The 23,424-nt window shown below is 40.7% G+C and overlaps 1 protein-coding gene and 1 pseudogene across 4 annotated transcripts in view; both read right to left on the bottom strand.

Annotated features, from left to right (window-relative positions):
* The window catches only part of LOC102863650, a 6,652-nt pseudogene extending 6,183 nt beyond the window's left edge, over positions 1-469 (bottom strand).
* Positions 1-23,424, bottom strand: part of ANO4 (anoctamin 4) — a 678,878-nt gene that overhangs the window by 190,240 nt on the left and 465,214 nt on the right. For all 4 annotated transcript variants that reach the window (XM_006888526.1, XM_006888523.1, XM_006888525.1 and 1 more), the window contains 3 exons: positions 14,486-14,586; positions 10,487-10,531; positions 506-637 (listed from right to left, as the gene is read on the bottom strand). In XM_006888526.1, the coding sequence (XP_006888588.1) occupies positions 506-637; positions 10,487-10,531; positions 14,486-14,586 (278 nt within the window). The remainder of the gene's footprint in view (positions 1-505; positions 638-10,486; positions 10,532-14,485; positions 14,587-23,424) is intronic.

The following is a 23,424-nucleotide window of genomic DNA, read 5'->3' as shown; positions in this document are numbered from 1 at the left end:
TCAGATCTGACTGGTACAGGAGGAGATTATCCCTCCTCCAGCAGAGCATCTGGTGGATTTGAACTGCGCACCTCTGGGACTGCAGTACAGCTTCTTGCCACTAGGCCACCAGAGCTCACCGACCCCTCCCATTTTTAATAGAGAATGGTATAGACAACTTGCCATGCCTGCTAGCTAAACAGAAGGATCCTACATGAGCCTTTTAGTACTACTCAGCTTGGCAGTGCAAGAAGACAGAAGGAACCTGGGTCTCTGAACACCATGGAAATGGTCATTCAAGGAATACCTATAGCTTTCTATTGTTTTAAACTGATGCAATATGTAGAATTGTTTGCAAAAGTGGTCAGCTTACCCTGATTAATACAAAAGGGTTATGGATAGGACTTTCAAGGGAGAAGGACACTAGCTTGTTCCACCCAAGTGACAAGGTATCAAAAGCAGTGCAGGGAAATACTCCATTATTGTACATCCTCAGTAAGGCAAAGGATTCAATGGAAACACTCACTGGTGGATCCTTTGCTGGCTGAAAGGGGCAGTGTAGCAGTCATTCTCCTCCAGGTCTGGCAGTGTCTCCTTGTCCAGCCTCATGGGCTTCTTAGGCAACCATCTCCGAAACCTGCTTATTTGCTTATCGATCCTGTGGGACATGAAAAGCAAGACCAGAGGGGAGAGCATGTCAGCGTCAACATTGCCCCATGACACAGGTAGCAAGTCACTACTGAGCCACAGAATGACACCACACATTGTAGCAGGCACTCTAAGGCACACAAACACCCCTGTTTAACATGTGAAGTACCCACAGCCCCACAGGGAGAGGAAAAAGTCTCCCTACCCATAAAGAAAAGTGTTGAAATGCCAGTGTTCTTCCCATTTCACCAGTCTCAATGAGATTGTCTCTGAAATAGCAGCCATGATTTTTATGTCCACCCACATGCCAATAAATGACCAAGGACTTTGAAAAAGCCTGGGAAGGTGACAGGCTTTTCACAGCAGAGACTGTAACTCCTTCTGTTCTGTAGGTTTAAAACTTCATTTTGTGCTAGCAAGACATCCGTCCCCCTTGAGGGCAGAGAAGAGCTCTTGCTGTAGTTAATGATGGAGGGGGCTGACAACACAAAGTGGGATGAGTGTGCAGTCTGAGGCATGATTTACTTCCAGCCTCCCACACCTTCCCGGAGGGGCTGCTGAGCGAGGAGCCAGCTCTACACTTTCATTTCTCTCCTTTTAAAGTGACCCCTCATGAAATGGAGGTATCAGGAGCACACGTATCCCTCGGGCCAGTGCACACTGCGATGCAAGGAAGAACAACAGTTCTTGAACGTGGATTCCAAACCATGGCTTCCTCCCTGGATTCTCTCCAGTTCCTCTGTCCCTCAGACTTCAGCTGATAAAAACATATGGTTTCCACCAATCAGAATTGTAAATGCTGCTTAGAACAAGCCACTAGCAGGAGCGCACCAGCACACTGGTCTTTCAAAAGGAGAAGGATGGGCTGTCTCTTCTCATGCAATTTACAGCCTCTGAATGCCTTCTGGAGGGTCAGCTATGAGTTGGTTCTGAGTCGATGGTCCATAAAATCAAGTCTTTCAAATTATGACATTAATGTCAGTATTTAGACCATTGGAAAGAAAGTGGTGTATGTTTGTCTTATTTAACTCCCAAGAGCCGATATCTAATACCATCTCTATGAGTTACCTCTATGAGGTACCACCTGCCTAGCTGGTGAGCTACTTCTGAGAAACCAGCACCTGAAAACCACCTGGGGTACAGCCCTACCCTGACACATAGAGGGTCCCCATGAGCTGGAGTGGACAGACAGAATCTACCCTTGACAGAGAAACTCACTGCTGGGGGGATACTCTTCATACCATCGATCTTCAAACTGAGAAATGATGGTGAATTCCACTTCTACTCTCTCCTTATCCTTAGTATTGTTCACCCTTACCACAATCCCAACTCTAACTCTGGAAAGGCCTGGAGGTGGCCTTTGCACAACTCCTAACTGCACCAACTAGAAAGAAGTGTACCCTTGTTCTTGGCTGCTCCTCAAAAACCTTGCTTTCCAGCGCACGCTCTCTCTCTTCTCCTGCTCCCCCCATAGGGTCATACAGAGGAGACTTGAAGGACAGAAAACCCCAAGCAGAGTTTTGAAGAGAAAAGGCTAAAAGGTTCTATCTCCTCTACCCTCTATCTTCCTGTACCTGCTTAGCAATCCCTTTGGAGACAACTTTAAAAAATATGAGCAACTTGAGAGAGAGGGGGGTGGGGCAGTGTGGCTCAGAGGTAGATAGCATGAACAGGCTGAAAGGTCTTGATGCCTAAGTTCAAACCCCAGCTCCAGGAATATCAGCAGTATCCCATAGGCAGATTATTGAACTTTCCTGTGCCACCTGTTTCTTATCTGTAAAATGGGCATGATAATGATGCTCAATTTATAGGGTTGTTGTATCACTTCCTAAACAACATGCCTCCGGAAACCCTATGAAATTTGACAAATGTTGACAGTTGTAGAGGGGATTTCAGGCCTTTTGTTCATAGGGTCATTATGAGTTTTGCTCAACTTGAAGGCAATCAACAACTATCTATCTATCTATCTATCTATCTATCTATCTATCTATCTATCATCTATCTATCTATCTATATCTCTCAAGAACAGTTGTGTCACTGGCACACAGCTAACTTTATTGTCTTGCATGTGCTCTAGAGTTGGAACTAACTCATATCTGGCCCTCAGTGGGTGTTCAGAGGCTGTAAATCACATGGGAGAAGATTGTCCATCTTTCTTCCCTGAAACAGCTGGTGGATTCAATTTGCATGCTTTTGGATTGGCAGCACCAACTCCTTACCACTAGGACACCAGAGTTTATAAATCTAACTTTTACCTTTTCCTTCCCTAAAATAAAAAGCTGCTGAGCAAGCATCTTTCCACCCATCAGTTTTGTCTTTTTGCTTTCCCATTCCAAGTTAATTGTATTACACTAACATCTATCATGTACCCAAGTTAATTGGGACTCATAAACTGAATTTTTTAGGCTAACCTGGTGGTCTTCTCAAGCGGGTCTTGGCTTTTTCATGTCTGATTGCCTTAATACTCATTCAGTAAAGACGACATTGCCCCAAAGGGTTTTATTCTGCTCTTGGTTGTGGGTTTTTTGGTTTTGTTTTGTTTTTTTAAATAAGAGAGTTTTATCTCTCTCACACTGCAGTATGCAGCCTTAATCAGGTTATACTGTGCCAAGTTCACAGACTCCGAGGATCTGTTCTCCGTACTGTGAATTAAGTGCTGTTGGGTACAGTAGTTGGTGAACCCATGGATAAAAACAAATAGAACTATAATGACTCAGGCCTAAATGCGCAATAGGAGGAAAAGGCAGCTGTCAACAATCAGCTAGTGGGTCCACCATTTAAATGAAACATGGAGATGGTGAAGCAAGAAAAGGACAAGGTAATAAAAAAGGATTAATATGAAAGAAACACAAGGAACTGAAAAGGAGACAAGGCATGATGTTCTGCTTTCACATACATACCAAGTGACTGAAAAAGCCGTGGCCCAATCCTACAGAAGCAGCTCACAGGTTTTTATCTTACAGAGGATGGTAGGTTCTACTTGACAACTACTATGTTAGCAGCCTAATGGAGAAAAGACTGAAACTTCCAACGACTTCACATTACTTGGATCTACAATCAATACACTTGGTACCAGCAGGCGGGAGATCAGGAGATGTATTACACTGGGAAAGTTTGCAGTTACGTCTGTTTGAGGCCTAAGGCATGCCTGATTTGGGCCACGTCTTTTTTCAGTCACTTGGTATGGCTCTGAAAGTGGAACAATGAATAAGCAGGACAGCTCTGGTTTTAGAGAGGAGAACTGAAAAATCTCACAACTGCCCAGAGAACGGATTAGAGAAAGACAAAGTATTCCTTGTAGATAAGGATGACTAATCTTCATCTCACATATTTTGGGCATGTCGTTAAGAGCAGCTAGTCCTTGGAGAGGAACATTATGCTTGGAAAGATGGGAAGATGGAAGGATGGGGAAAGCGAAGCAGACCTGTTGTCAGGTAGACTGACACAGTGACTGCAGCAACAGGCTCCAGTGTGTCGGAGATAGTGAGGATGACACAGGCTAGGCCAAGGGTCAGCTCTCTTGTTAACAGGGTCACTAGGAGTCATACTTGACTCTATAGCCCCTAACAGTCACCACAACAATAACAGGTTCGCAACCACTTGACCATTGAACCACCAGAGCCCCTTCTGTCAATAGACATTTGTAAATTTCCTTCTGGACAGAGTCCTGATCGAGAGGTTTCAGGTGGATCTGAAGGAAGCAGAAGATCCTTTCTTTCCCCTTAAGCTATTAACAGTCCAGGAGAGGAATTCGTAATGACAGCTTATCCGATGGAATTAAATGAAACGAGACTTCAGAGACCCTGTTTCTCCCCAGACCAAACTACTGTTAATAGCATCATGTTTCTAACAGATAGATTAGATTTTTCCAGGATGATCATCCCAGAGGGAAGCTACAGACTAGATTTTGTTTTGTTTTGCTTTGTTAATGAAGGCATCACACAGTCACGCACTGCAGTAAATGAAGCCCTCCTGGACTGATAACAGTGAGACAAGCTTGAGTTTCTTTTTCCTTTTCTTGGAGCCAGGTCCCCCTGTAATTGCAGCCTCTCCTTGGATAGAAAGAAATTAGGTCTCTAAGTCACTCTAAGTCACAGGGCTACTATTTGGCATGCAGTCTCATTGTGTTAGTGAGATTTAGAACCTGTTATATGGACTTCAAAATTATCTGTATCATCTACTGTCTTCATTCCAAACATCAGTATTTGGAAATCCGTCTTTCACAAATCTTTGAGGACTTGTATGTGGTACCCTCCACTCCTAATTTGTTCATAGCCTTGTTTCTTGTTGAGATAGAGAAGAGAAAGGTTCCGCTTTTCTTTGGTGAGCGCTGTACCAAGGGTGTCATTTTCCACTGCTATAATTTCATAAGACATCAAGTGACATGTATTCTGGCAGCCTAACTGTGTGAACGAAGAGGCAAAAGCCTTTGGACTGTTGAGTATATATTTTAAAAGCAGGGATCGAAATATACAAAGCCATATTATTTGTCTTTTCATTTAAAAATGACAGCTGCACTGAATCTTTGATGCTATATGGTTCTTGTTGTGCATCTTCGAATCAGAACCCACCCAGAGCTGACCCTCCAATAGGTTTTCAGAAGCAGTTAATCACATGGGAGACTGCCCATCTCTGTTCCACAGAGAAGTTGGTGGATTTGAACCACATATGTTTGGGTTGCCAGTGCAACTATGCTTACACAATTCCTGTGCCACACGTTGCAGGAGGCAGATGGGAGACTTCACAGTAGTGAGACTTCTTCAATGTGCCACTCACAACAATTAGGTTTGGTGCATGGTGAGCACATTTTCTACACACTGTATTGAAACTATTTTGTGAAGGCCAAAGAAGAGATGACGAATTCTCCTTACTGAATAGGTAATGTACAAGAGTTGCATGTTTGCTCAAGGATAAGAACCAGAGCAGCATTTAATACACCAGGTACGTGGATAAAAACAGCATTTATTCCAAAAATAGATCTCTGAACTACATCGGTGTATTCTATGTGAGGCAGGTGGTTTTTCAAACGAGATACCTATGAAGAGAAAATAAGTTTATCTTCTCTGCCAGCTTAGAAACTGGGCAATTTTTAATTCAGTTCTCTTTATGCTTAAAGGAGATAAATTTGTTCTGGATGCTTTCATGGATTAATCAAATTAAATGTCATCGACACGGGTGAAATAAAAAGTTAAGTGAGGTAGCCGCAATTAGCATGGCATAGGAATGTTCGAATACTGGAAATCAGTGTTCTGTGTCACTGGTGTACTAACAAGACGACAATTGATGGGTTATAAAGAGAGATACTCTTCATCACCCATGTGACCCTCTTGTGAAGAGAAATGAAGCAGCATAGCTAAAAAAGAGATAGAAAAAGGTTTTTTTTATTAACTGTGTCTTCAAATTTACCACCAGACTACAGACTTCAGGATGTCACATTACCACGGAGAAGCCTGTCATTTAATCCTACATGGTAATAAACAGAGTCTTAATTTAAGAGGCCATTTGGAATCAATGTGCCATATCACCATAATAGCATTCTTCTTCCTCTATTTTGGCTCAGCATCTCAGTACCTAAATCTTCCACTGGTTCTAATAATTTATGTACTTGGAGCAGCATTTTTTAAAAGGTATAGATTCCAAGTTAGTAGGCCATTCTTTGAGCTCTAGAAACAAGGGTTTCCCAAGATCTGATTCACTGAGAACATCTCCTTTACACACGGGAACTGTGGAATAAGGTAATATTTCAGACTCCTCTGCTTGCTTCCCTTTGACTTGTCCTTAATTGTGTCTGCTCTTGCTAAGTTCTTTTATGTGGAGCTGATAAAGATAGCTGCAGTCCTCACAGCTGCAATTCTTCAGGACCCCATCAGTCCTCCCTCAGTTACTGGCTTTCCATTTTCCTCCACTCTATGCCTCTGGTTCTCAAAATGTGGTCTTATTTCTAAATTTCATAAGAGACAAAATGTGACCAAGCTTAGAAGGCCTAGTCTACGGTATTAAGAGGCTGGCTGACAAATACAGCCAGTAATGCATGATCTGGAGAGGATGCAATTGATGAATGGGACCTTCTAAGGATTAAATCCCTGTGTGCAGAAAAAACTTTTCCCAATAGGGTGAAAAGAAAACCTACCAACTGGGGAAAAAACGTTTGACAATACCATCTCAGACAAGGTTCTCATGACAAGGGTTTACAGAATACTCCTGGGCCTCTACAGGAAAACGACTTATGACACAATCACAAATTAGTCAAAAGACATGGAAAGGCTTCACACAGGAAAGCATTCAGATTGTCAACAGGCACATGAAGAAATTCTCCAAATTGCTGGCAATAAGAGAGATGCAAATTAAAAACTCCATATGACCCAGCTATTCCATTACCAGGAATATATTCCAAGGAAATTAGAACTGAGATACAAATGGAGATTTGTATACAGGTGTTTAGAGCAGTGTTATTCATCACTGCAAGAACATGGAAACAGCCCAAATGTCCAATAACAACTGAATGGACTGAGAAATTGTGGTACATTCACGCAACTGAATCATTCGGGAGCAATGATTTTGAAAAATACTATATAACTTGGGAGAGACTGGAAAGTATTATGCTGAGTGAACTAACTCAGTCTCCGAGGACAAATATTGCATAAGACTATTGTAAAAATAGAAAAATAACTAGTAAAATGTGTATGGGGGTGGGAGCAAAGGTGTGAGAATGGGGAGGAGGAATCACAGGGTTGCCCAATTTGGTGAGTGGAGGGAGGGGGTAAAGGAAATGGGAAAGATCTGGCAAGGACCTGAAAAGACGAGGCAAGTGTGGACATAGTCCAATTAACTAACTTTATAAAACACAATATATGGCAATGATTGTATGAAACAATGTCAATGAAGAAAAATGTGTGTGTGTGTGTGTGTGTGTGTGTGTGTGTGTGTGTGTGTGTAAATCTGCATTAAAAAATAAAGTTAAAAAAAATGTGGTCCTGGGCCAGCAACATCAACCTCACCTGAGGATATGGACAGAAATGCAAATTCTTTCATCTCGTATCGGATCTATTGACTCCGAAACGTTGAAGATGAGCCCAGCAATTTGCATGGCACAGAGATGCGTACGAACAGTCAAGAACCACCGCTCTGTGGACTGTGCTATCGTGGCAGCCACCAACAGCCACTAAATACTGATAGTTGATTCTCATCCCTCACCCTTCCAGAAATGGAAGAGCACCTCTCCTGAGGAGAATGTGGATGACGGCGATGACACAATGCCCTATCAGTCTTCTAGTTCTCACTTTGTGCCTTTTTATTCTTTGCCTTTTGCCTCTTGGTCTCTTAACACGGATTTCAGGGGAGTTATATGGATTCTAGATGCATTCATGGACTAGCATTTCCTGGGCTGAAAGACTGATTGGATCTGGGGTGCAGGTCCTTTCAGCAGGGACCTTCCGTTTGAAACTAGGTGGCTGCCTGAGTAGTGAAGCCAAGGCCTGTCTGAGGCATTTACATGGAGAAGAGGACCACTTGGCAAGAAAAATCAGAGGAGAACTGGTGAACCAGTCACCAGAGGACAGAAGAGAGGAGAGGCTAGTGACATCGGAAGGTAACTTTAGAAGCAGAAAGGGAACAGGGAGTATGCAGAAACATACAGTTATGATTATCAGCACTCCACGGCATACTCACTAATTGATACCACTTAGTGCACACCTACTGAATACTAAGTAGCATGCCAGGTGTTTTGCATATTTTATCTCTAAACCTCCCATAAGTCCCACAGAGTAAGAGTTAGTATCCTCATTTTATTAAATGAGGAGAACTTAGGCTCAAGGGCTCAATGTCATTTGCTTAGTCATTCAGGGTGAAGACATGAATTCAGCTTTATGATTCTGAAGGAAGTGGATTTTCGTTTCCTGCCCATGCAGACTTTATTGAATCTAGCTGGTGTGACATACTGGACCAGCATCAGAGTGCTTCCCTTATCCTCCATTCTTTTCAGCACCTGCCTAAAGCATACTGCATCCAAAGGACTGTGTCCATAGCATATACAGACTTCTACTTCCACTATTATGTCAGGATCAGCTGGAGGAATGGTCTCTGTATCTTTGTTTCTGGTTTTCATCTTGTTGCTCTCATCAGTCAAATACCTTAATGAGAAGGCGGGAATAAATCTATTATACAGGCTAGAGATTCTGTAAGTGTAGTCCCAGGGTCAGAAGAACAAGAATCATCTAGAAGCTTGTTACAAATGAAAATTCTCAGCCCTACCCCAGACTTACTGAATCAGAAACATCTGAGGGTGAAGTCTAGCGATCTGTGCTTGGCCAAGCCCACCTGAGGATTCTGATGTTGACTAAAGTTTGAGAAGCACTGATGGTTCTCTGCATTTTCAGGGTTATGTCCAAGGATTCCAAAGATAGAATCTAAAGCGTGGTGAATTTAGTAGCTCTGTGGAAGAAAGATGGGCCGTCTTCTCCCATGCAATTTACAGCATCTTGAAAACCCACTGGATAGTCAGCTAGGAATCTGTTGCACTATAATGGCAGTCAGGCAGTGGGGAGAAACGTAACAAAAAATAGCTAAGAAGGGATGTTGCAGAGGGAAAATGTGATAAACCACACCATCTTAAGTTTCTCTGGATGCCAATTCTCATGCTACATTTTGTTAAGTAGCAAGTGTACTGGAGTTAACTCAATTAAATGTACCAATTTTCTGCTTATCACTCTGCAAAGCAGTAAACTGAGTGAGCACGGACTCTGAAAGTCTCACAGAAATGAAAGAACAATATTATTTTCAGAGAAATCCAATGATTTCCCAGTTTAACCATCAGCTCTCTGGAAACACAAATCCAATTAAGATTTTGAAATTAGATTGCCAATGAGCACCACAGAATCAAGCTGGAAGACATTATTGATGCTTTCTCCTTCTCCTTGCCTTTCAAAATACAAGGAGAAACACACTCTGGACATAAAGCAAATGCAATCTCCATCCTGTGAGTTTTTTCAGAGGTTATGGAAGGGGTAGCAAGGGCTTCCAAGTGAGGCAATACACCTACACAATTTAATTTGAAGTATTATTAACCAGAAGAGGGGCTCTTTTGTGAGGGCCCAGCAGTCGTCAGCTTGGCAATAAAGTGACTATCCTCATTTCAAACTCTCTTGGCCAGAGGCTGTGCTGCAATCCCAAAAGCATGCGGTTCAAATCCACTAGATGCTCTGTGGGAGAAGGATGGACAATCTCCTCCCGTGCAACTGATTCTTAAAACCCACTGGAGAGTCAGCTAAGGGTCGGTTCCAACTTGACAGTGAACAACAACAACATCAAGGTCAAGATAACAGGAAAAAAATTTGTGAGGGAAAAAAAAATAACCAGACCAACTTTTGGAATTTTTGATTATTTATTCAATAACCAAAACTAATTGCCAAGAGTTGGTTCTGATTCCTGGTGATCTCAAGTCTGTCAAAAAGCTCTGCTCCAAAATATTTTCAACATTTATTATCTTTGGGAAGTGACTGTCAGATCCTAGTTGCCTGAGTTGCCTGTGGTTAGATTCAAACCCCCCAGAACTACTAAGCATTTGTGCCTCCCTGACTCTGATCTGATAAAGTCGGCTGAAAAAAGCCACCCCAACACCTGGAGATGACAAACTGTGCCCTTCCGAGTTTGGAGAAGTCACCGGGCAACTCTGAGGGAAACATTTTCACTTTTGCTTCTTTCTAGGCTAAGCGGAAGCAGCTGTTTTGGAAACCATGAAGGACAGCTGTTTTTCTCACGTGATAAAAGCTCATCTTCCTTAGCTTGTCAGTCCTTGCAACTGTTGGATAACATTAACAAACAGAGCAAAGCACACATCATCATGACAGAGCACACCACTTACCTGCTCATGAACTTGTACCGGCGGGGCAGGTAATAGATTTTTCTCCTGGAAGAACAGCAAAAATGAAGCCAGTCGAGAAGAAAACCCATCGTCAGTTACAGTTTGAACTAGCAAGGAAGGAAAGGAGATTGAAGATAGAAGCCTGTAAGAGGTGAAGAAGAAAAAACTAAAAAGAGATTAACAGTGAGAAATGTAGTGGGAGCACAGGGCATAGTTTTTGAGTCACGAAATATTTTTTCCTTTTTTTTTTGAGTCATGAAATCTTATGAAACAATTGCCATTGATATATTCTCCCCACATTACAATAATTGTTTATGGTTGCTTTATGCCTACAAACCATGTGGACAGTGATGATTTGGAGTAATTGGTATTGTAAAAATTCAGTCGAGGTCAGCTTTTCTTCAGGGAAGTGCAGACATGCATTAGGTGGGCCCCGTATAATTTAACAGGCATGCTGCTAAATTAACGACTATTTATATAGCACTATTTGTTTACAAAACATTTCTCTCATTTGATATAAGGCAGTGGGAACTTAAAAGTGATCTTTTTTTTAATAACCAGTATGTTATCAAAAGAAAGAGAACTAGTCAGCATCAAACCCAGCTGTAAATAGGACTGCAAATAATACTGGTGTGTATGGCTTAATCAATAAACCTTGGAAGAGAGGAATGAAATAGGAAAAGCCAAGGGATCCTGGGAAAAAAAAATGTAACTGAACTTAATAAGAATCTACAATATTGCTGTGTGTCTTCAGTTTTCAAATACTGAAAACGCAAATTTGAATGAATTCTGAATGGAGAGCATATATGTTAGATGCTTTATTAAAATGTAATCTTCCTGTCCATATTTGGGTTTTAACTGATTAGTCATCAAGTTTATGTGGTTTATCTATCTTCTGAACTATTATGCTAGGCTATATCACTTTTGTAAAGTGGAAAGCTTATACACTAACACATATTTTGCATATCTGTAAAAACTTAAAAACATATCCACGGGTATATTAGTATTTCAGAAAGAGCTTTTATTGGAAATTTCTCCTAATAAGCCTATCCCTCAAATCCCTTTAGGGATTAACATCTGAGGGATTAAAACAAAAGAAGAGGAAATGTGGGAGTCCAAAGATTATAGAAAGTAATCAGTATGACTGATTAATTAACTAATCAATCAACATGAAAATTAAGGCAGGCTGATGTCTGTAGATTTTGTTGAATGATGTAGTTGGAGGATTCCTCCTGTGAACGTGCATCTATCTCCTCACTCTAGAGTTATGTGTCTGAAACTATGGACGAGGTGCTACCCTACATTTTAAATGTATCCTGTAGCAACAAGTAAAGCTATGCTTAGGTAGAAACCACATCCACATTTCTGGGGTCCATTACTGTCACATATTAACAGTATGTTATTGTTTTTTTTAATTAGTGTCCTTCAGTAATATATAGATCTAAAGAAGATGATTGTTAACATTTATTATGGTCCTTCTTGTTGCTTGGAATCTAAAAACCAAAATGAAACTGGTTGTTATTGAATTGGTTCCAACTCATAGTGACCCATGAGTTATAGTTAACTTGACAGCATCTAACAATAAAACAGCATAGTGACCCTATGTGGCAGTGCAGAAGCATCCCAGAAAGTTTCCAAGGCAGTAATCTCTGTGGAAGATCCTTTTTTGTAATCTTTCTCCTGGAGGGCAGAGGATGGATTCAAACTGCCAAACTTTCATTTAGTAACTGACCAATTATCACTGAAACACTAAGAGTTCTTAATGCTTCATAAGACTATGTGCAGACATTGCTTGAAGGCAAAATTTTATAGCGTGAACATGTATAAGAGTTGTCTACAATTGAAATATGAAATCCTGCCAGGTACTAAGGGCTTTGAATTTGCATCCACATTGTTCAAATTTCCATAGTATGTGTGAGGTATTTGCTGGAGAACGTACTGTTTTGGCAGAAAGTCTTATGCTTCATGCTCTGGAATATCTACTAATTTCAGTTAAACTTCACTGTCTTGAGGAGCACTCAAAGCAGTGGGCAATATGTAATGCACTGAGCTGCTGCCCGAATGGTTGGCAGTTTTAATCCACCAGCTGCTCCATGGGAGAAATATGGGTAGTCTTGACTGCAGTGGATACATGATGTAATAATTCCTTTCCTTTTGGGTCTTACATGTAACACAGTGTTCTTATGACATATTTTATTATTAATAAATAACTGGCTTTAATGAATTATCATTACAGTATTACCATTTTCAATGAAAACAAATTTATATTCCTTCTCTCTCTTAGGGTGTGTGTGTGTGTGTGTGTGTGTAGATTGCCGTTGAGTCAAGCACGACATAGCAACCCTATGAACAAAAAGCCTGAAGCCCCTCTACAACTAACGACATAACGACATTTATCAAAGCTCATAGTTTCCGGATGCATGTTGTTTAGGACGTGGATGAAACTCCTGGTGGCCCAGTGGCAAGAAGCTATGCTGCAGTCTTGAAGGCATCTGGTTCAAGACCACCAGTTGCTCTGTGGGAAAAGGATGGGCAATTTTCTCCTGTGTGATTAACTGCCTCTGAAAACCCACTGGAGGGTCAGCTATGGGCCCGTTCTGACTTGATGGTGCTCAACAACAACAACAACAACAACAACTACTACTATATATTGTTTTCTTCCAGGTCACAGATTTCATTTATTACATTTGAAATAGAAAAAGAAATCAGAATATCAAAACTATGTTCAACTACTTGAAGAATTTTGCCTTGAGGCAACCAGATAAAAATCCCAGCCTCAGGTTTTCCACAGTGTTAAGGCTTAAAGGCCAATAAAACAAGGAAAATGAGCCACTCCAGGGAGATAAATTATAGGCTTATGAGTAGAAATTGCTCTTCTTTCAAAGAGTCTCCAGATACTCCCTCTAGAAATGTGGCTGATTCTTCTGTCTTTATAACTTCCTGCAGCCCATTAAGAGGTATATATTAGAACTAACATCGGCCTACTTCCTTGTTCTTACAAGCAAAGACCTGCTAATGCGCAGTGTTCAGTCACTTCCCTCCCGTGGACCTGTCCTTGGGTTCCCCATCTCCTTTAGGAGTTCTCATTATGAACTCTCCCCGTACATGCTGGCATTTATCATTTCAGGCACAGAATTTCAGTTATATCTGTTGTTTGTTGCTATGTGCTGTAGAGTTAGAACCGACCCACAGCTGATCCTCCAGCAGGTTTTCAGGGGCAGTTAATTGTACGGGAGGAGCCTGCCCATCCTGCTCCCATGGAGCAGTTGCAGGCCTCGAACCCTGTGCCTTTAGGACTGCAGTGCAGCTTCTTGCCACTGGGCCACCAGCGCTCCCTCATTTATATCTAGCAGCCATAGAAAAAGTGAAAATATTCATTAGATAAATTAATCCCTTTAAATAATTTAGCAATTCACACAAAGTAATTTCGAGTCCCTGTGGAATAAAGATCCATATTTCTGTTTGTATGTATTTATGAACTTTTTGCTAAAATTTAGCAAATTTAGAGACAAATTTTTATCAAAATTAGATCATATTCTCATGGAACTTCGTAAACTTGTTCCGACGGAGGTGGTATTTTAATGTTTTTCGCGACTCATCCCTGCATGTTGGCCTTGGAAAGGACCTCGCAAAAAAGGAGTATACTGTGTAGTTTGGTTGCTCCAAGCAGTCATGCACAGCCTTAAAAATTTTCCCCTCAGGACATGAACATGCCAAGTGGAAAATGCTTCGTTTTCACATCCAAACTCCAAACTGAATCCACTGCTGTAATTCATAGAGCTGTGTAAAATCTACCTGCTAAGGACTAAATTAGCTAGAAATGGGTCACAATAGCCATGAAATGATTATTGGCCATGGACACTTATTTGCAGTTTGTACACACTGGAAGGGTTTTATTCTCTAGCAGCTTTCCAGCACTCAGTTTTATTTTTCCCCTAGAGTGGAGAATATTAAGTTTACAGTGAGGCAGCAGAGATGGGAGAATACGTTAACACCTACCTGAAAGGCATTCTTACATTCATTTGCTCTGCGTATCTTCCAAGCACTTCCCATGGGGCATGTAACTTCACAAAGATAATGTCACTATTTATTAGAGAGGACTGAAACAGAAAAGAGAAATGAAATTGAAAAGTGTATCTAAATCTCCCAAGGTATATACTGAATTGAAATTTTGAACACATGAATATCTACCATGTTTACGATTTAGACTGGATGTGTGTTGTCCAAAGTCATCTGAAATCTAAACCCCTGCATCTGTAAATATGATCCTAATATGTTGTTGTTATTGTTATGTGCTGTCGGGTTGCCTGCGACTCATAACGACCCTATGTACAATGGCCCTAAACCCTGCTCTATCGTGTGACAATGTCATTGTCTACAACACACATACCCCTATTACCCCAGTGATGGAATCAATCCATCTCATCGAAGGTCTTCCTCTCCTGTGCTGTCCCTCCACCCTCACAAGCATGACATCCCTCTCCAAGGACTGGTCCCTTCTTGCAACATGTCCAAAGTATGTCAGACGGAGCTTCGGAATCCTTGCCTCCAAGGAACAGTCTGGCTTCACCCTCTCCAGGACAAATCTGTTCATTCTTTTAGCAGTCCATGTTATGTTCAATACTCTTCTCCAGCACCACAGTTCAAAGGCATCAATTCTCTTTCTATCCTCCCTAGTCACTTTCCAGCTCTCTCATGCATAGCAAGTGATTGCAAAGACCATGGCCTGTATCAGGTGCACCTTAGTCTCCAGACTGACATCGTTGCTCTTCAGTACTTTAGAGAGGACTCTCTCACCGCAGACTTTCCCAACACAACATCCTAATATATTAATGTAAACCCCAACCTCGTGTTCTAGCTCAGAAATACAACTGCATTACAGGTACTTTTTTAAAATGGAAGGTGGCTATAGGGGCTTTCTTCTGTTATGTTAATGGACGCATCCCAGATCTGGGCGGGGTTGTCTATACTTCATCACTCCCAACTGATGTTTTATAACAGACACAAAGACACAAAAAAGCACACACGGAGTGAAGAGAGATTCCACATGAGAAAAATACAAGTAACATAACTCCCAAGGATTTTAGCCACCACAAAGGTGGAAAGACAACCCCACAGCAGAAATTATGCTTTGGATGTGTAATCTCTAGAACTGCAAGAAAACACACTTCTGTTCTCTAAAGCCACCCACTTGAGGGTTTTTGTTAGTGTATCTGATTGTTGTTTTGTTGGTGGTGGAGCAGCCTCAGGCAATTAAGATACTCAGCAATAAGCCAGGCATACAATCAAACAATGCTACTGTGTGGCAGGAAATGACAGTGACAATTGTGATGAAGGTATCCAGGCCATAGGAGGAAAGCATGATGGGAAGGGGGTACATACTACTTTGGGAAAGGGGCAAGGGAAAACCTCTCTGTGGAGGTGATATTTGAGGTGAGATCTAAAGGAAAGGCAGGAGCCACCAGCATAAAGAACATGGGATGAGTGGTCACAGGTGCCCTCTGGTTCGAAGGTCCTAAGCTTGGAAGCTATTCGGTATGTTTGATGGACAGAAAGATACGAGTGGCTGTGCTGGACTAAGTGTGGAAAATGGCATAGGAAGAGGCTGAAAAGGTATAATAAGGCAGGTGAACTCTATTCTAAGAATGCCATCTTACTATAACAGTATTTGTTAAAAGCTCACTCTGGCCACTTAATACAGACTGAAAAAAAAAGATTCCACTGTCTAACTTAAGAGGAGTGACCCTCTAGCACAGTGCCAAATAGGCAGCATCACCACAGATGGAGAACAGACTGAAGTTGTCAATGACTTCATTTGACTTGGATCCCCAATCAGCACCCATGGAAACAGCAGTCAAGAGCTCAAAAGATGCATTGCTTTGGGAAAATCTGCTGTCAAGGACCTTTCCAAAGTGCTAATGAGCAAGATGTCAGTTTAAAGACTATGGTGCAGGAAGCTCTGGTGGCCTAGTGGCAAGTAGAAGCTGCACTGCAATCCTGAAGGCACATAGCTCAAATTCACAGATGTTCTACTGGAGAAGGAGGGCCAATCTCTTCCTGTGCCAGTCAGATCCGATTCGATGGTACACAATAAGGAAAACAAACAAACAAAATCTAAAGACTATGGTGTATCTGATTCAAACCATAGTTTTTTTTTCAATTGCTTCCTGTGTATGTGAAAGTTGGACAATAAAACAGGATCACTGGAGAACAAATAATACCTTCTATTTGTGATACTAGAGAAAAGTACTGAGTATCCCACTGACTGCCAAAAACACCAGACAAGTCTGTCTTTCTTGAAGGAGGTAACCAGGGTGCTCCTTAGTGGTGAGGATGGTGGAACTTTGTCTCACATACTTTGGGCTTATTGCCAGGAAGATGTCATTTTCATGTTGCCGTGATGTCTTTTTCTAACAGTCCTTGGAAAAAGACATCATGCTGGTTAAGGTGAGGTCTCAGGAAAACAAAGGAAGACTCTGAACAAGGTGGACTTCTATAGTAACTAAAAAGGGGCTCCAGCATGGTGCCGGATTGCACAAGCTTCAGGCCTGTTCTTCATGGGGTCATGATGAGTTAGTTGTAGTCAACTCAACAGCACACACCAACAAAAGCAGTACAGCGTAAGACACAAAGAGGAGCACACAATCAGTATTTGCCTAATTTATGAGTCTGGCTTGAATAAGTTGTAATGGAGAGTTCCATCAAAGGAGAAAGTTCGATAGATGTTCTTGCAATACTTCTGGCAAATGGTGGTGGTGGTGGAGATGGAGGGATATAGGACATATAAGGATACAGGACATATAAGGACCTGTGTCCTGTGTGCTTTCACAAATAACAGTGCTCTCTAACCCCAAATTCTGATCCTTCTGTTTCCTTTTCTTTTAATTAACACATCTTAGACAATGAAGTAAAACTAGAATTTCATACTTAGACGAAACAAGTTTTGCCTGTAATTCTGCCAATGAGGAGATTCTCTAATCTCCCATGGGGAGGGATGGGGAGAAGTAGAAGGAAAAGTGAGAAAAAAGTGGGCTAAAACGATTTATATTAGGAGATTGTTGTTGTGTACTGTAGAGTCAGAACCGACCCACAGCTGACCCTCCGGCGGGTTTTCAGAGGCAGTTAATTACACGGGAGGAGACTGCCCATCCTTCTCCCATGGAGCAGCTGGTGGCCTCAAACTGCATGCCTTTCAGGACTGCAGCACAGATGGCAGCAGAGCTCCCTACATTAGGAGATCTGCCTATTACTTATCCACATATTTCTCACACAGGGTCTTTATGATGTATAACTTGGAAAACTATATTAAGAAGCAAGTGACCCTGGAGGACATTATGCTGAGTGAAATATCTCAGTCACAAAAGGATAAATACTGTATAGTGCCACTGTTGTAAAACAGGACTGACATCGTGGTTGGGGGGAGACTGAAAAAGAGGGAATAAATAATGCATACTGCATTGAAACAGATGAGGGAGCGAACTGTTTAAAAGGGATATGTGATTAAGTATTGTTGTCATGATAAGAGTCCAAAATAAAGGCTGCATAGTGGAGTGGACTGGGGGGTGGGGGGCGGGGAGGATTGTATACCAATGAAGAAACTTTTCTTTTACTTTTCAAAGAGAAGAGTGAACTGGGGGGGAGGGGTGGGCAGGGAGAAAAAATACAACAAGGAATGAATGGAAAACCAAAGTCTCTATAAACGTTCACTAAAATAAAAAAAAGAGAAGAAAAGAAGTGGTACTTTTTTTCAAAGCACAAAACAATGTTTAACTTGTTCATTGCAAGGTCATTTCACATTAAGGATTTAGTGCATGAATATAAAACGTGGCTGTTGACCAAAGGGCTGGAGGTTCAAGTGCACAAAGAAACTTGAGAGAAATGCCTGGTGATCTACTGCCAAAAAAAAAAAAAATCAATGAAACCCTCAGGGAGCATACTTTTACTCTAATACCATGGAGTGTCAGAGTTGAAGTCAACTAGACACCTCTCTCACCACCTGAGCAAGCTTTTTTTCAAAGTTCTGCACTTACCACTCTTCTTTTATCTGCCTAGAAGATAGAGGGGCAAGAGAGAGGAGAGAGGGGGAGAGGGGGAGTAATGGCACAACACAGCAGGGAACAAATGAGGATGTGATTTATTCAAAGGCCTGAGAATTCAAACTTTGCTACAGACCAGTTGGCCTAGTGGTAAGAAGTTGCACTGCCAAACCAAAGGCATGCAGTTTGAATCCACCAGCTGCTTCAGGGGAGAAAGATGGACAATCTCCTCTGGTGCCATTTACTGCCTCTGAAAATGCACTGGATGGTGAGCTATGAGTGAGTTCTCGCTCAATGATTCATACAACATCTTATAACTCTTAACATATATAATTTTTTTCTACATCATCCAGAAGTGGTTTATTAATGGTTAGGCACAGCCTCCTGAGATTAAATTGAGAATTAAATTATTTAAAAAAATAGAATATATAATCTCCATCAAATTACTGTGATTGTTAGTTTTATAGAAAAGAATTAGTGGAATAAGAATCATTTCATAGAATATCTACACATGTATGAAAACATTAAAACTTAAGACTCATGGGAAATGTACCCTTGCTGTGTGAGAAAAAGCCAACACATTATCTAAACATGTGCAATTACATTAGAGTCAATTGCAGTTCTAATGTGGGATTCTCCACATTTTATGCATCAGACTGCAGCTGTTTTGATTTATTCAGTATCATTAAAAAGCTTTATCTTTCTAATTATTTCATTAGCAATAGTAACATCATCACTATATATTTGTTTGCTGATGTGGAATTTTCAAAATCACTTTTCATTGTTGCCTCATTCATTCCCACATAAACCATTTAAGAGATTTTCTTTTGATTTCTTAGAGGAAGAGAGAGAGACAGTCAAGTGATTCTCTCTCAGTCAAAAGAAAAGTTTATCATGAACAGAGCCGATCCCAGCCTGTACCTTGACATTTATGTTGATTTTATTTTATAAACTCTGAGATTTAAGCCATGCTGGGGAAAGCAGAGGGTCAGCAAAGGAGAAGACCCTCAACAAGATGGAATGACACAGCGCGTGTAACAATGAGCTTGAACATGTTAGAGATCTTGAGAACGGTGCAGGATAGGGCAGTGTTTTAATCTGTTCACAGATCCACAGTCAATTGGACAGCATCTAACAATAACAACAAGAACAACAACAATATGGCTTTGCTTAAGGTACACGCTTTCATACTAGTGGCCGTGGCTACATCATGACTTAGAGTACCTACATTTATAGCGCAAATACTCTGTACTGTACCTTTAAATAAATAAATACAAATTTAAAATTTGTGTAAATGGGTCTTAACAGAAGGGAGCTCTGGCAGCCTAAGTGGCAGGGAGTTGCGCTAGCAACCCAAAGGTATGTGATTCAAATCTGCCAGCTGCTCCAAGAGAAAAAGATGAGCAGTCTCCTCTCCTGCAATTAACAGCCTCTGAAAATCCACTGGAGGGTCAGCTAGGGGTTGGTTCTGACTTTACCCAGCAACAGTATTCAAAGAAGGCAGCTCTAGCTGCTTAGTGGTTAGAAGTTGTGCTGCAACCTAAACACATGCAGTTTGATGTGACCAGATGTTGAAATGAGAGATGGACAATCTCCTCCGCACAACTGACTTCCTCTGAAAATCCTTGGGAAGGTCAGGGAAGTTGCTTCCAACTCAGTGGTACACAGCAACAAAAACAGCAGCAATCTTAAAGGAATTTTGTCTTTTATAAAACAGAGTAACAACAACAAAAACAACAACGAAGAGCAGTCCAGAAGGTAAAGCAAAATTAGCGACTAATGAGCAGAGAGGCCTTCTGAGACTACTAAAAATGACTTTATTGTAGAAAGTGACTGACATCAGGGTTGGGGTAAGACTGAGAAAAACGATAGATTATGTATACTGAATTGAAACAGATAAGGGAGAGGACAGTGTAAAAGCAATATATGACAGCATATTATGATAATCACAGGAATCCAGAATTAAGGTTGCATAGCGGAGTGCACTGGGGGCGGGGGCGTGGGGAGGGGAGGGAGATTATATACAATGAAAAGTTTATATTATGCTTTTCAAAGAGAGGAACAAACTGAGGGGAGGGGGGTAAAGAAAAAAGTGCGACAATGAATGAATGAAAATCCAAAATCTCTGTAAATGTTCATTAAAATTAATAAAATTTAAGAAAGTAAACAAAAGCCTGAATAAAAAGCTTAAGCTTTAAGCATTCTTTCCTGAAATACATTGTTATAGAAATTTTTTAAAAATCACATCATATGCTAAAGTTACTTATGCTTCTTATAAATTTTAAAGAATATGTTTTTCAAAGCGTCTCTATGTGTGACAATAGGGTTTTGCTTGAGTATAAAATTGGTAGTTTTTTAAAAGCCAAGGAATAAAATTTAAAAGAGAAAAAGGAAAAAAAAAGACTTTGATAATCTCAAGTAAAATGTGAACGGAATCCTTCCAAATGATGATGAATGGCTATTAAGAGTAAATTGTATATGTGTGTGCCCTTTTTACATACTTAAAGGATTTGGTATGTAAGACTTATTATTTAAATGCAATTTCTCAGAGAGGAACTGAGAAGGCATGACCCAGTACTTGTTACGGAACACATTCTGAACTTCAGTCCTGAAAAAGAAATGTGAAACAGATGATTGTTAATCACATGGCCCACCTATCTCTCTTTTCTCTACCACTGAATGATTCTGCTGCTGTTTCTAAATAGGTTTTTCCTCATCATTAAGTATTCCTTCTACTTAAATCCAAGTGTGTGAGTACTAAAGTGGAGAGAAATGGAAATGTTATCTACGGAACATAGAGCTGTCTCATTAATATACTGCGGTAAAACCCCTTAGGTTAGAACCCTAAGGAGAAGGAAAATGGCCATTTAGAACAATATTCTTAGAAGGAGGACTGGAGGAATTAACAAGCTTCGTGGAAACTCCTAAATGTAGAAATAGGTAAGACCCTAAAAGCATTCCTTTTTTCCTTCATTGAAGAGGAACATATGAGTACCTTCTATGCACTGTTGTTAGGTGCTGTTGAGTTGGAGTCAACTCATAGCAACTTTTCAGAGACTGTAGATCGTTTGGAAAGAGACTATCCATCTTTCTACCTCAGAGCTGCTAGGATTAGAACCACCTGCCTTTTGGGTTTGCAGAATAACTCCTTACCCACTAGGGCACCAGAGTTCCCTTCTATGCACTAAGCTTAACTCCCCCAACCATTGGGGAAAAAAAAATCCACCACTGCTTTCTACGAAGATGGCGTCGAAAGTGAAGAAGAAAGCCTCCAAAAGTGAAGCCAAAGCAAAGGCATTAAATGCCAACAAGGCGGCCCTGAAGGGTATCCACAGCCACAAGCAGAAGAAGATCCGCACATAATCCACCTTCCAGTGGCCCAAGACGATGAGACTCCAAAGGCAGAATGTCCCCAGGAGAAACAAGCTTGATCACTATGCCATCATCAGATTTCCCGTGACCACTGAGTCAGCCATGAAGAAGATAGAAGATAACAACACACTTGTGTTCATTGTGGATGTCAAGGCCAGCAAGCACCAAGTCTAACAAGCTGTAAAGAAGCTCTGTGACATTGAGTGGCTAAGGTCAACACCTAGTTTTAAGTCTCATTGAGAGAAAGCCAATGTTCAACTTGCTCCTAACTATGATGGTTTGGATGTTGTCAACAAAATTGGGATCATCTAAATTGTGTACAGCCGGCTAATTCTAAATACATTTTTTTTCTCACCATAAAAAAAAATAGAAAATAATCCACGACCACCAAAAAGCCTGCATCAAATAAAACCTCATGGCTCTTGAGTTGGTTTTGACTTACGTTGTTGTTGTTATGTGCCATCGAGTTGCCTGCAATTCACAGCGGCTCTATTTATAATAGCTCTGAATCCTGTCCTCTCCTGAGCCAGTCTCACTCATTCTGATACACCTATGCCCACTGGCCAGTTACTGTGTCAATCCATCTTATCCAGGGTCTTCCACTCCTATGCTGTCCCTCCAATCTTCCAGCATGATGTCCTTCAAGGACTGGTCTGTCTTGGTCATGTGCCCAAAGTACGTGAAACAGAGCTTAGAATATATAGAAATGAAATTAAAAAGTTCCTTGAAATTAATGAAAATATATCACATCAAACCTCTGGGATACAGCTAAGCCAAAGTAATATGCAAAGACATAAGAAAGAAGAAAGGAGAAAAATTAACACATCCGGTAACTAATAAGAGAACAATGGGCTAATCACATAGACTCTGGAAGAAAGAAAATTATAAGAATGAAGGATAAAAATCAATGAGATAGAAAATAGAAAAACAACTGAAATCTTTAACAAAACCAAGAGCTGGTTCTTTGAAAGGGTTAGTAAAATAGACAGACTTAAGAAAAGAAAGAAAGATTAGACATAACTAAAAAAATGAAAAGAGGTGACATCACAACAGAACCAGCTGAAATAAAATTTGAAATACTGGAATATTATGTAAAGTTATACTCCAATAAATTTAAAAACCTAGAGGAAATAGACAAATTCCTAGAAACTCACATCCTAACTAAACTGATACAGGTGAAATGGAACATTTGTATAAGTCCATCACAAATTTAAAACTTGAGCAGGTAATAAAAAGACTATTTTCTCTATTTCCCTTAAAAAAAGTCCTGGCCCAGATAACTTCATGGGTGAGTTCTACCAAACATGCAAAGACAAACTATTACCAGTGCTACTTGAATTCTTTAAAATATAGAGAAAGAAGGAACATACCCAGAGTCATTCTATAAAGCCAGTATAACCCCAATACCAAAATGAGGCAAAGAGATCACCAAAAAAGAAAACTATGGACCCATATCTCATGAACATAGATGCAAAAAATCCTTTACAAAATCTTGGCCAATAGAATTCAACAGTTGTTGTTGTTACGTGC

This window comes from Elephantulus edwardii, unplaced genomic scaffold, assembly GCF_000299155.1.
Source record: "Elephantulus edwardii isolate Elephantulus edwardi_28Jun2011 unplaced genomic scaffold, EleEdw1.0 scaffold00068, whole genome shotgun sequence".
Lineage (NCBI taxonomy): Eukaryota > Metazoa > Chordata > Mammalia > Macroscelidea > Macroscelididae > Elephantulus > Elephantulus edwardii.
Note: the sequence above shows the minus strand (reverse complement) of the source record. Positions and strands in the feature narration are given on the sequence as shown.